Genomic DNA, 15,048 nt, shown 5'->3' with positions numbered 1-15,048 from the left:
CATCAGTCTTTTATGCTGTTGATTTCTTTTTCCATTCTTCTTTAATTTCTGTTCCTCAGACTGAGTAATACCTATCAACTTATTTTCAAGTTTTCTACCTCTTTATTCTCCCTGCTCAAATCTGAGACTCTCTAGTCAATTTTTCATTTTAGTTATTATGCTTTCTAATCTCAGAATTTCTATTGGGTTCTTTTAAAAAATTGATTTTGATCTCCTCTCCATTTGCTAATACATTGTCATTGTAATTTTCTTTACTACTTTAAACATAGTTTCTTTTACTTCTTTGAATGTATCTATGATAACTGATTAAATATATATATATATATATATATATATATATATATATATATATATATGTTAAATCCAACATATCAACACCAAAAGGGCCGGTTTCCTTTGATTGTTTTATTTTGCATACAGGTCACATCTATTTCTTTGCCTGTTTCCTAATATTTTCTGTAAATTGGACACACCACACATACATCTTAAGAGATTCAAAATCGAATCATTCTCCCCCTGAAAATTTATTGCTGATCCCCTCTCCTTTTTCTCCTTCCTTCCTTCCCTTTTTTTCTGTATTTTCATAGGGTTTTTCTTATTTTTTCCAATAACTTTCCTGGACTCATTCTATAGTATTTTCATTCACTGTATTGAGGTATTTTAAAATTTTAACTCTCATTTTTATTTTCAGTTCTGGCTTTGTACAGATTACCTTCACTTCATGTCAGCTTAATATAAAAATTAAGGTTCGGCAAATGATTAGACACAATATTTTCTTGAGTGCTTTATGTTAGCAAGTTTCTCATACTTCGTTATGAGAATCAGTATGTGGTTTGTAGCATATCTTCAAAGTTCAGATAATTAGCACTTTTTTGGACACTTTCTTAACTGTACAAATATCAGTGTACATGAACACAGGCTTGCAGGTTCTCAGGAGCATGTCAGAGGTTTTGATAGCTCCTATGGACTAGATCTGATTACCTAAATATTTCTTTTACCATTATGTTGGCTTCTTTTTTTGCCCCAACTTGTATCACTGCCTTGGGAAGCTGCATCATCGACCTCCTCTAATTGATGCTGATTGCTGTTGAACTCAACAGTGCCTTGGGAATAAGATAATTCCATAGAGCTCCAAGTCATGTCAAATAGTGGCAAGCCTCTGGGAATGAAACTTTTTATAGAATTCCAAATTAAATCAGCTCCCTCTGGTGGCATCAAGATTGCTGGTCTTCATGGTACCATATCAAGGTCAGGAGATGGGAGTAAAATAGTTTGGTAGTTATTTTCACCAAACACTTAAAATTCAGAATTATAATTTCACATTTATAATTTTATAATTTGTCATATGTTATTTGTTATACTTTAAGAGTTCTGAAATGACTGCTTTGGATTATTTTTCCGGTTTTTAAACCTTTTGACAGGGAGAGGACTACTAATAACCTCAGTTCACAATTACAAAAGTCTCACATCTAGATGATAAATTTACATGGCCACCACACATAAAGGATCACACCATTACTCAAATCCAGACAGTTGTCACCACATGGTATTGTATTGCCAGAATTGTTAGGTCAACGATAGTTAAGTTTATGAAATTTTCATTTTGTAACACGTAAGAAAAAATTTTCCTGGGATAGGATATGACCACTATTGAAATCCCTACCTGAAGGGGTTTCATTAATTCAAGTCTACCCACTTTCCAGTATTCATTCCTTCAGTCAGTCCATCTTCACTGAACCTTAACACTGAGCTGCTAGACAGATGGTGGGAACAACATGAAGAATGTAGAAATAGTATATTCTGTATGAGGTCAGTTAGAACTGATTACAAATTTTCCTTTCTAAGGTATCACTTTGTAATATATACTGTTTGATACTTGGTTTTGCCTTTCAATTTGAATGCAGAAGAGCTATGTAATCCTATTTCTTCAGAGGTTTTTTCTGAGTATGTCTTCAGAATTTTATTTCAGAAATTTTGAAGAGAATTGTGTGTGTGTGTGTGTGTGTGTGTGTGTGTGTGTGTGTGGTTCTGGGGATCATAACCAGTGCCTTGAACATGCTAGGCAAGCATTCTACCACTAAGCTACCTCCCCAGCCCAAATTTCCATAAAGATCCCATGCTTATTTCAAAATAGGCTATATAGAGCCTTTGAGTTGAGGGTTGATAAGACTATTGAAAATGACAATGACAAACAGATAATCATACAAATCTTTGATGAAATGAACCTTTTTGCACACTTCAAAAGCTCTCCCTTTCATCCCTGCAAACCTGTTAAGTAATTGCTATGATCAGGGTAATTCAAATTCAAATACTCACCATGTTTGCTCAGGGCATTGATTGTCCCAGATGTGCTACTATTGTAAAAAAAGACATTAAGACTAATTTTTAAATATTTAAAACACTGTTTTCACAGAGTAAACTGTGCCATTTCCAATTTTCCAAGGAAATGGTTCTTTTTAACGTGAAGCTAATTCTTACAATGAAGGCTAATGTTGATTAAAGACTCAGTGTGATAGTTAGTTATGGTTTCTACTTGAGGTTGATCATTCCTGACTTAACCACCATAATCATTCATATCAGTTCTCTGGAAGGAGCAATCTCATCAAAATACTTCAGTCAGTGCATATCCCCCACACCCCCTCTATGATGGGTAGGGGAATGTTACCCAAACTTATGACCATTCCATCAAGACCTGTTTCTAAGATCACAGTAACACAAATTTTACCCAAGAAAGGACAGATTTAAACATCATGTTTTCAGTATTAAAAGAAATTCTTTGGGGCATTTTTTTAATGTAGTACCGGGGATTGAATTCAGGTTCTTGTATACTTAGCTCCAGCCCATTTTAATTTTTGAGACAAGGATCTCATTAAGGTATTTATTCTGGCCTCAAACCTATGCTCTTTCTACCTCAGCCTCCCAGGAATCTGGGATTTAAAGGAGTATGCCTCCAAGATGGTACCACTCTCTTAATAGAGTTTTCAAACAGGTCTTGAAGCAAGATTTTTCATTTTAGGTTACAATTTTGCTCAACACCAACAACATTGTAGAAGCAATTGCATGGTGTTATGAACCGAGACTTAGGAACTCAGAAGTGGAATTGAGACCTCCATTTTTTTCCTAATTTCTGATATGATTTTGAGCCCATTCATTTTCCTCCTTGGGTTACAGTATCCCAATTTATAAAGCAGAGATTTCCCATTTAATGAACCTACTTCACATAACATGTCCCATGAGAGACATACAGCACTCAACACTATATCTAAGGCATTAACATGACAAATAGATGAGAAGATTTATAATATCCCTACCAATCTTTGACAGAGAGCATTTGCAGTACTATTTTAGTTTCTCCAAAGCATTTAAACCCAATTATTGAATGCAAACCAGAACAAGTTTATCCAAGGTTTTCCTGAGATGGACTTGTCGATTTCTAAGAAAGTACAGAATTAATTCTGATTATGGACTTGATATCTTCTATTTGAGGCGATATCAAAAGGGATGTTTGAATACCCTCATTCTAAAAGTAGGACATTATAATTTATAATTACTTTCTGAAAATTTTATTTCTTTCCCTGTTATCATTTCCCCCAAGCTTATTCTTTATTATGTTCTAATTAAAAATAACAAACCCTGAAATATCTGCAATACAAAATCAGAGATCTGAAAAGGAATATGCTCTTTTTTCACTAAATATTTAACAGTTTAAATTTTCAGCAGCATGTAATACAGTAAGCATATTTCTAAACTGAAGCTCAGCAAGGGTTTTCTGTAATAAAAGTTAGAACATGTAAAAAAAAATCACTACAACTTGATAAGGAAGACATCCGGTCCCATCAGGACTGAAATAGTCAAGATGTACATTTGGTTGTAACTTACAGTATCTTTTTCTCCAAACTGCAGTACAAAACTGCAGTTAAAGAACATGTGAGAAAAATATAACAATGACAAATGAAAACAGGAACTTCATATTGAGCTTCAGGTTTGCTGTTTTTGTGACTTTTATGTTGTAATGTAATAGAAAGCACACACACTATCCTAAAAAAATCATCACTTGTAATAGGGAAATGCTTTTTATGGGAGCACTGAAAAGCATCCTTCCTGTTACCATATTATTTGTGAAATCCTAAAACCAGTTATCCATGAGGTGATGGAATATTTGCATATTTAAAGAACCAGGGCATGTGATCCATTTAGACAGGCCTGCTTTTATATTATTGGTTAGTAGTCATAACTCCATTTTTATGAATCTGGAATTCCAAGTAAGCCATGGAAGGGGCATGCCTGTTGATACTTATTCACACAGTAAGGAGAAGGTCTAATTGTAGTACTCTGCTGAGTGTTCACAGACTGCTAAAGGAAAGTGCAGAGCTAAGACCAGCAGTCACTAGACCCACAGAAAACACAATGGAAACACGCTGCAGGAAGACTCCATCAAGTAGAGGCCTAAGGGGCATTACATAACTGAGATGTAACAGGACAGACTATCTGGCTGTACCTGTGTGCCCTCACTATGGTCTAATCAAGTCTTCTCTCCAAGTCCTACTCCACAGAATTAGTTTGGAGCAGGGGGTAGTGGTAAGTTTTAGTTTCTTTTATTTTTTTCCCTAAGTAATTTCATGATAGGTTTTTTGTACATTGTTTTAAGGAAATGAGTTCACTTAAATGTCAGGTTCTTTTTTTTTAAAAAAAGGATGTATGCCCAAAAGATCAGTTCATTTATTGTTTTTTAATGAACATTGAAGATTCATATACAAAAGCTAACAGCAGTAAGTCAATCATGAAATACATACAAGGAAGTATAATGGAAAATAACTCAAGTTACAATTTCTCACCACTGAAGCACTACACGCTGATGGCAGCGGAAGGTGGTCAATGTTCTGCAGACTGTGAACATGTGGGTCAAGGCCAAGAATGTCATCAAACCTCTTTTTGTTTTAATATCTCCTTTTCTTTCTTGGTCATTGTTCAGTTAGTGGAGGGGTTAAAGTGGGGTGGGAAATAAATTTCTTCCCTCCCCACACATAAAAAAAAAAAAAGAATTTTTAAGCCTAACTGCTTAGAAATTTTCCTTGGGGGAAATATTTGGTAGGCTAATCTAGTATACTATATATTTCTGTTATTAAATTTCTCTGCATAAATGTTTGCCTATTCTATTTCGTAATGTCAGATCATGCAGTACTTTTTCAAATATCAGAATAGTAAGAATTATCAAAGGCAATTGATTTTTGGACATAAATGTCCACTGTTTCCCTTTTAATGAAAAATGTGCTCTCTGTGATCTTTGTCTCTTGCAATAGTTGGTCAAGTAATAATCATGGAGCATTTCCTAAAATATTTATCTGTTGGGAAAACTTGTATGAAATGACATTCGAAGTATAAAAAACATTGTTAGGTAACACTTGGAACAGTTAAAAATATACTTATCTTGTTGTAAACTATTGATGTTGAGATACTGCGCATCTGAGTGTCAGAGTCATTGCCTTCTGTTTTTCTAGAAAGTTGTTTGCTTTATTTACCAATGAGACATCTTCAAAACATCTGAAGTTACATATAGAAACATCAAGGCAATATTATTTGTACATATTATTAAACATGCAAAAGTTTCCTGAAAGTGCCCAAATATGGAGAGTCCTCTTAGCTCATCCTCTCCCTTGTACCATTTTGCTGGAAGTATGGCTTCCTTGGCATCTGGGAGTGTGGTGGCTTACTTTGGAGAGGCAGCTCCTTTAATCACAGGCTCCCTATTCAAATATGTCGCCCAGTAAACCAGGTTGAAAGTGCCAAACAAGACTGGGAATACAATTCGGGACATTTTATCAATCTTGCTGATGCTGTTGTAAGTCTTTTTGCTTTCAGAAGTCTTCTCTTCAGAAGGTTTTACAGAGACTGAAGATGCATTTGAGGTCCCAGCTGGGGTCTGTTCTTTTGGGATGTTTGGTGGGTGGGTCATCTTCCCAGTAGTAAAAGCATTTGTTGACTTATTTAGTATGAGGTCACGTTCCTTTTTCTGCAAAATATAATAAAAATGTAAGGACATGCCATCAGCAGGCAATTGACCCCTCACTTTGAAGGTCTAAAGATATACCTTTCAAAAGATGAAGAAATATCAATTCATCCCTGACAGATGGCAGGCCTCCTTGGAGTTCTAAGTCTAAATAACCCAAAGAACCACCACCCAGGGAACATGTCATGAGCAAGAGTCAGTACTGATTTTAATGTTGGACATCTCTTGGAAATCTAGCATAAACTGAAGACTTCTCTTACACCAGAAATTAATCATCATTTCTTTACCTTTATGTGCATCAGTCAGATGAATGTGTGTGGTTACAAAGGAATCAATAGGAGAGCTCTAGAGAATGGGTGCTTAAGAATCATTATGAAATCTTTACCCTTTAGGGTAAGATGTCTTTCACTCAATACAGTGCTTCTGAGAATCATTCATGCTGTGGCTTATTTCAGTAATTTATTCCTTTGATGGTTGAAGGGCATTTCTTTGTATGAATATACCACTGTTTGTTTCTTATGGATGGATACCTAGAAAGTTTCTGATCTTTACTAATATAGATTCAGCAGCTGTGAACATTCTGTGACATATTTTTTGCTAGCATGTTTCATTTTTCTTGGGTATAAAATTCTAGAGGCAAGTAAGATCATTAATAGAGGAAAAAATCAGGATAGTGATTACTTTTGGAGAGGTGGGAACAGGGACTTCCTGCTAAGAGGCATAGTGAACTTTCTGGAAGCTGATGATGTTCTGTACCTTGATATAGATCTGGAGCACATGGGTGTACGAGTTTGCCAAAATTCAGCAAAGGTAATCTTAATAATATAGTCTTTAATGCCATATGACTTTTACTTCAAAAACAATAAAACAACAAACCAACATTGAATTCTAGTTAATGATCTAAATAATGATTTATTTATTTAGAAGTGTACTGTCATCTGAAATTCATTTTGAAATGCATCAACATATAAGATGGATTGATAGATGGACTAAGGATGGACGGAGAGAGAGAAGACAGATGGTGATGACATAAACATAGTAAAATATTAATAGTGGACAGGTGTTCTCTGTAAATATTTTTAAACATCTGTATGTTGTAAACTATGCATAATAAAATGTTGGAGAATAGGTATTTTAATTACCAAAATAATGTAATCTCATTAAATAAAATCTGGAAAACAGGATAGAAAGTGAATTGAAATATATAATCCATTAAAAATAGAGGAAAGATACAGGCTAAGAGGATAAGAAAGGAGGGAGTAAGTGTAAGCAGGAAGAGCAAATTCTGGGCCAGGTGCAACTGTAAGGAGGGAGTGGGAGGGAGGGGGCCACACATCAGAAACTGGCTGTGTACAAACACGCACCATCATCTGAGCACCATACCAGTCTGCCAGAAGGAATCAATAACCTTGCCTTACTGCTTTGGATGGTTCCACCTCTGGGTGTAACCAGGGAAAGAGGCACTTGAGGCGATACAGTGGTCCCTCAGTATCATGAAGGGATTGGTTCCAAGATCCATCTCATCATCCCACAGAAATCAAAATCCAAGGATACTCAAGTCCCTTATATAAAATGGCTTAGTATCTGTCTTTAACCTAAGAACAACCTCCCATATACTTCAAAACGTCTCTAGTTAACTTATAATACCTAAAGCAATGTAAATGCTATGTAAATAGTTTCTTTACAGTAGTTTAGGGAATAATGACAATAAAATAGTCCACACATGTTCAATGCAAACATTTTTTTTCCTCAAATATTTTAAATCTATAATGTTTGAGTCCAAGGATGCCATACAAAACCCATGGATTCAGAAAGTTAAAGGCACATCAGTCATGATAATGTGTGTTTTTAATTATGAAGCATTAGCATCAGGAAGGAGCAAGTACTCAAAGACTCAAGAGAGTCTAGATTGTTTTGGTGGACATAGAGGTGTACCAGAATCCCCTTCCAGAAAGAGGTTGCTGGCCAGCTGTGGGCAGTGTTATTTCTTTCAGGAAACACCTTAGCTGCAGAAGCTGCCTGTCTGAGTCACATCGTTCTTGAGGAATCAGACACCTGTGATGGCCAAGTCCTGGCCATGGCCCCAGAATGCTTGCTCCAGAGCTTCCCAGTTATCCTAGGCTTTGCTGGGCCTGCATCACCCAGGGGAATGTCTTCTGCTGAATCTCACTTCCTCCTCTGTGCTTTCTCAGGCCCTCACCCCTGAAAACTACTTTGCACCTAAACCCTGATCTGGTGTTTGCTCCTGTAGATCCCAGCATGGGACAGAAGTGAACACAGTCTATTTTCACATCCCTTATATGTCTAAGGGCAGTTTACACATGTAGATAAGCACTACGCTTACTCAGTCATGGGCCTCCCCAAAAGTCTAATGATTTCACTGCACAAAGCCCTACTGGAAGGAAGGCTGGAATCCCAGTACTGTGGTCTTCTGAGGAAAAACACCTCATCTCAACATTCTACAAGACTGATGGAGGCTAGTTGGTTATTCTAGAACCCCCCTCCTTCTTCCAGGTCTCCATTCAGATCTAGATCTAGAACAGTAGGTTGGCTGAGTGTGAATGTGTCAAATGATAGTAATGGTGACACTGTTGACAACATTCCACAACATTTCAGGTCTCTCCATTCACCCTGGGCTTTACTTTCCTACTAGACTCACAATCATGGACCAGACAACTTCAAGTAATGCACTGGTTTCTTGATAGCTCTTCTACTTCTGACTTAGCCATCTTCACTCTGTTACTGTGCAGCATGGAAGACCTAGTAAGTTGGTAAGCATTTACCTTCCAGCAACCCAGACCTAGGTGCAGGAAGCATTGTTTCCTCAAACTCCTTTCTTGTTCCTTCCCCCATTAAATATCCTCTTTGGTTCCCCTTCATCTGTAGGATCAAGTTCAAATGGTTTGGTCAAGAACCTTTACAGTCTGAGAACACCCCATCTCTACAAATGTTTTCCTAGCTCCCTACCCATTGTCCACTGCAGTCAGATCAACCCTGTTCCTCGTAACCCTCTGACACACCCACCAAACAGGTTCTATATGGTAGAAACATCCCACACTGGGGCAGGCACACACACAGGCAGCAAGCAGGGAGAAGAAAGCCCACCATTTGCCTACTTACATAAAATACTACTTAAAAGCACAGAGACTATTAAAATAGACCTTGTGCATACACAACAGATTTATTTGTTCTGTGCATGATATAATTAGCAGTTTATCATGTGCTGTTTAATTTTCTATCCATGTACCATACTCTCCTACTCAGGCCTTTCCTTCCCCTCTTCCGTGACAAGGCAAGTTCTGCCTAGCCTTCTTCCAACAGAGTGAGCTGGACTTGGAAGTGGCACTTCCATGAGTGACAATGGAGCACAGGAGTGCACACTTGGCCTTGAAAATGAGAGAGTCAGATGGGTAAAGTCAAGTCAGACCTTTTGAGTTTTCTCAGGAAAGGAAATGTGTCAACTCTAAGAGCATACCGGGCTGTGGATGGGACAGAAATGAGTGCCCTCAATGGAACCAGTGTCCTGGGCTGGCAGTTACTAATTTGTGGTGCATGGTAGGGAAGTCAGGACATATAACTCAAGTCTTCTATAATGCCTTCTGGGACTCCTTTCAAGCAGATTTTCCAAAAGAAAGATCGAAGCTTATTTCTAAGTCTTCCCCAACGACTCTGACCTCTTCTCTCGGTACAAAGGATTTATTTATTCTGTGCATGATATAATTAGCAGTTTATCATGTGCTGTTTAATTTTCTATCCATATACCATACTCTCATCTCCCAAAGGATATGATTCAGCTTCGATTCTTGTGTAACTCTTTTTTCTTCAAATGTTCCTTAAATTTGGGCACAAGTCACCTGTTAAATACTTGATGATTAGTTGTTTTGAACAGAGGAATACTTTTCACAAAGCATGTGCATGTTTTAAGTTAGCCAAATCATTTAGTCAGTGGTACTAGGCATGATTGGCTGATGGATGCTCCCATTAGGCTGTGTGCCCTCTCTCTGGTTTGAATGCCACCCCAAAGAAGACACATTGCATGGGGAAGTGGCAAAAGATCAAGCAGGAGAATGAATCAATTAAAATCTGGACAAGTCATACCTGAAGAGGTAGGAGTTATTTTTGCAAAATTAGGCATGAATATAAACAAGTCCAAACCATTTAGCTAACAACAATTTTGACTGAATAAAATTGGTGATATATTATAAAATTTCTAATATATTAGAAAAGTGATCTGCTGTTTAAAAAAAAAAAAGAATTTGTAAGGGACTTGAATATAAGGGAAGGAATCATTCTGAAGCTGAAGAAGAAGCAAGAAGGAGAAATTTCTCATCTCTTATTTAGACACAGATTAAAGTATTCTTTCTTGGTCAAGGGAACCTGAAAGAAAGGAAAAGGAAGAAATTAAAGCCAGTACCTTGATCTTGGCTGCTTCCAAGGCTTTTTTGCCATCCCAGGCCCAGCCTCTCTTTGTAAAGTAGTTGACTGTGGCAAACTCAATCAGTGCAGAGAAGACAAATGCGTAGCACACAGCAATGAACCAGTCCATGGCGGTGGCATAGGCCACTTTGGGCAGGGAGTTCCGAGCACTGATGCTGAGTGTCGTCATGGTGAGCACAGTAGTTACCCCTGCAGGTAGAGTGGAGAATGGAAACAGATCAGCAGGGCCCTCGTCCCCTGCTACAACACTGCCAAACATGACAGACAATGACACAATTGTAACCCCGGCCTGTACCTGCCTCTGTCTAGATGTGTTCATAATGTTTCAGGCATTCATTGCATTTTAAATATCACTTACTCAATATGTTTCTTTCCTCTAGAAAACAAACTGAGGAGGCCAGGGATTTTGATCTGATATCTACATAGTTGTTTCTGCTTTTGCTTGGACCAAGCCAAGCAAATCATTGGTGCTTAATGAGGACATTTTAAGTGAATGGTGTGTCTTTGTGGCATTAGAGAAATTTCCATTGGAAAAATGGCAATTATGTTCACACAGCATTTAGCAAAGTGTGTCACAAAGATTTGCTATGTGTTTTATAAGTAGTTGGTACAAGGCAAATTGATAAATTGGACTTTCTTTCCTTTGGATTAACCCAACCTGCAAAGTGCAACTGGAACAATGTATCAGTCTGAGCATGTCACTCCCTCAAAGAAGGAAAAACATCCCCTCAAGCTGTTGTGCAAGGCACCTGCAGCCTCTAGGGAAATGTTATAGTGACCATACAACAAGGCCAAATTCCTTAGGGGGAAGCATTCCTTTAGAACTGCAAAATTATGGGTCACCCTTTGGAATGGAGTCGTGATCGCCATTTTGCAGGAGAAATCCTGAAGATATAAAGGCACTTAGCAATGTGCCCACATTCCCCAGCTGGTAAAGGAGACATCCCATCTTTGGAGCTAGGCCTAAAGCTTCAGTTTGTGTGCTTTCTACATGCTAACCCTGCCTCCCTTTCCAAAAAAGTTTTTTTCTGAATGGGTGTGTAACAGTGTTTGGGATGTGGGTATAAACATACTTGCTGTGGGTCAAACAGTGAATCCCTTAAACTTCATATAATTAAGCCCTAACCTCTAGGAACTCAAAATTTGATCCTATTTGGTAATATGGTCTCTATAGAATTAATCAAGTTAAAATAAGGCCATTAGTTTGGGCCTAGGTCCAATATGACTGGTGTTCATTACAAGGGGGGAAATTGGGGGCTGGGGTTGTAGCTCCATGGTAGAGCACTTGCCTACCATGCTCAAAGCCCTGGTTCCATCTCCAGTACCCTCCCTCACCATAAAAGAGGAAATCTGGAGACAAATAAGCACATGCTATAAACACTAGAGTTGTGCTAACCACAAGCCACAGAGCTACCAGAAGCCAAGGACAGAGGCTGGAAACAGATTCTCCCTCACAGCCTTCAGGAGGAACCAACCCTACCAACATCTTTATCTTGGACATCCAGCCTTAAGAACTGTGAGACAAGAAAGCTCCATTGCTTAAAACACCCAGTCTGTGGAACTTTGTTATGGAAGCCACAGGAAACCAATATAGTACCAAGGGAACATAATATTGCTGGTGGTCAGAGCAGTTATCTGTTTTCAGACCAAGTCATTCCTTAAAGATATTTATGTACATTCTTTGAACATAATCTCTGCATGGAATTAATGCTTAATGAGACATCATTAGACATCTTTGATTTTTCTTAGGAATCAAATAATCACTGTGCTTGGAGGAGGAATTCTGTGCCAGCCCTTTAAATCTTCTCAGGTTGCTTAACATCTTAACATGCATTGGGAATCTCCAAGAGGAAACAGACTCTACCAGGCTTGGTCCCCAGCCCATAGTGCTATTGGGAAGTGGTGGAAATTTTAGGATGTAGAGACTGGTGGGAGGTCTTCCAGCATTAGAGGCATCTGGGAAGCAGATACTGAGATCCCAGCACATTTCCTTCTCTCTTTCATTCTCTATCTCATATTCTGATCATGAGGTGAATGTTACACACTTCTGCTATGATGAGCTGCCTCATGGAAGGCCCCAAAAGCAACAGGGTCAACTTACCATGGACTCCAAAACTCAGAGTCAAAATGAACCTTCCCTTCTTTTAAGTTAATTTTTATCTCAGGTATTTTGTTACCATAGTAAAAATCTGACTTACAGTGAATTTTAAGGTGAGAATCAGAGATGTTCAACTATGTCCACTGTGCCAAGATACCTACTGAGCTACATCTTTCTGTACTGAAAGTCTTAGGAATATAAAGTTATGTTGTTCTAGAATCTTATTATAGACAAGCATCCCTCAGGAGATTGGTTCAAGGACCTGCTCAGATTCTAAAACCTAAGGATGCTTAAGTTTCTTATATAAAATGTCAGAGTATTTGCATAGAATCTATATGCATCTTCCTATGTACTATAAACCATCTCTATATAATTTATAATACCTGATACAATGTAAGTGCTATGTAATAGTTGTTATGCTACATTTCTGGGAATAATGACAAGAAAATTTTATGTTCAGTAAAGTCGCAACTATTTTTCAAATATTTTCCATCTGTAGTTGGTTGAATCAGAGAGATGGAATTTTTGAATAAAGAGGGTTGATTGTAAGTGTGTGTGTGTGTGTGTGTGTGTGTGTGTGTGTGTGTTTAATTTGTCTCTATCATATTGAATATATAAACTGCCACATGGTGGTTAATTTTAAAGTAGTAGTTACACTTCAAAGGAAATGCCTGATAACTTACAAAGTAATACTTTATGAGCACTGTAAAAATACTACAGCAATGAGGGGAATGGGATAACAAACATGGAGGGAAATGAATTACAGTAGATGGGGTAGAGAGAGAAGATGGGAGGGGAGGGGAGGGGGGATAGTAGGGGATAGGAAAGGTAGCAGAATACAACAGTCACTAATATGGCAGTATGTAAAAATGTGATGTGTAACCGATGTGATTCTGCAATCTGTATTTGGGGTAAAAATGGGAGTTCATAACCCACTTGATTCTAATGTATGAAATATGATTTGTCAAGAGCTTTGTAATGTTGTGAACAACCAATAAAAAAAAATACTACAGCAAAATCTTACCTAAGAGAGATATTTGCAGGGAATTTTAAACCTTAAAAAGTACTATCAATGAAAGGCTTTCCAAAATGGGAATAATTATCAAAAAAAAAAAACTATGTATTTTTCTCTAAACTATCATTCATAGAGAAATCCTAAATCCCAATGCTTAACCTTAAATTCTGAATTAATTGGTCAATTTGTTTCCCAGATCACAGAATGGACAGGCAGCACTCAATGTCTGATGGATGTGTTAGCCAGCTTTCCCTTATTGGAACAAAATACCTTAGGTAATCAACTTTAAAAAAGGAAAGGTTTTGGGCTGGGATTGTGGCGCAGAGGTAGAGTGCTTGCCTAACACATGCGAGGCCCTGGGTTCGATTCTCCGCACCACATAAAAATAAAATAAACGTAATGTGACCAACCACAATGAAAAAATAAATATTAAAAAAAATAGGAAAGGTTTATCCTGGATCACAATTTTGAAGGTTTCAGTCCAGAGTTGCTTTTGAGCCTGTGGTGAGGCAGCGCATCATGGAAGAAGTATATGGTGGAGCAAAGTTGCTCACCTATGGTGGCCAGGAAGCAAAAGAGAGAAAAGGAAGAGACCACTGTCCCACAATTTCCTTTGTGGACACAGCTCCCTCCCATTACCTAACTTACCCTGTCTCACAGGCCCCACCTCCTAAAGGTTCTACTACTACCCAATAGTGTCACAGGCTAGAGACCAAGTCCTTAACATGGGCCTCTGAGGAACAATTGAGTCCCAAATTATAGCAGTGGCAGTGCTTTTGTTACATTGAAGGTGGTTATATCAGTCACAGAACACTGATGTCCAAGCCTGGTTTAGGGACACTCACCAAAAACTGTCCTGGCTGGGACGGATTCTCTGTTTAGCCAAAAGGATACCTGGGATAAGATCACTGTCATTATGCAGGGAAGGTAGGTCTGGATGACAAAGTACCCAATCTTCCTTTTCAGGTGGAAATGGGCCGTCATAATTGTGTATTCACCTGCAAACAAGCAAATTAAGCAAATTAATGCACATCAGGCCTAGCTGGTTCCAGCTCTAGTCAGGACAGTCCAGGCCCCTCCCTCTATCCCTCCTTCATCTTGGACAAGGGTTTATTTGTATTATTTTGGTTAATGAGAGGACAGAGGAGGATGTATAAATTTCTTGACAGTCCTTTTATAAGTCCTTATAAAGTCCTTACTTATAAAGCAAGTCCTTTATAAGTAAGTCTTTTGACCCTCAGCCTTTGAATAGCCTTTGCTGATGGATGCTTTTCCTAGGGAAAATCAGATTTGTGTGTTTTACTAATCCCTGGTCACAATCTGTGCCATGTTCTGACCCGCCCCCTCGCCTGCCACCGCAATCAGGATTTCAGGATTTAACCTTTGTTGAAATAGCTCGGGGTATCTCAGAGCCCTGTTGTGGGTGTACAGATTCTTCCTATTTCGCAGCTGAGGAAACTCCAGGAAGGTGGACCGACCACCATCCCCCAA

The 15,048-nt window shown here is 38.2% G+C and overlaps 1 protein-coding gene across 1 annotated transcript in view; it reads right to left on the bottom strand.

The window, feature by feature from the left end:
• Positions 1–5,707: 5,707 nt before the first annotated feature.
• The window catches only part of GABRA5 (gamma-aminobutyric acid type A receptor subunit alpha5), a gene marked incomplete at its 3' end in the record, with an annotated part of 76,543 nt that continues 67,202 nt past the window's right edge, over positions 5,708–15,048 (bottom strand). Inside the window, exons 7-9 of the mRNA XM_081292957.1 lie at positions 14,403–14,555; positions 10,422–10,633; positions 5,708–6,010 (exon numbers count right to left, since the gene is read on the bottom strand). Of these exons, the coding sequence (XP_081149083.1) occupies positions 5,708–6,010; positions 10,422–10,633; positions 14,403–14,555 (668 nt within the window). The remainder of the gene's footprint in view (positions 6,011–10,421; positions 10,634–14,402; positions 14,556–15,048) is intronic.

The sequence above is a fragment of the Spermophilus citellus genome (genome assembly GCF_964194105.1).
Source record: "Spermophilus citellus genome assembly, chromosome: 4".
Lineage (NCBI taxonomy): Eukaryota > Metazoa > Chordata > Mammalia > Rodentia > Sciuridae > Spermophilus > Spermophilus citellus.
This window is presented reverse-complemented; position numbering and strand designations above follow the sequence as displayed.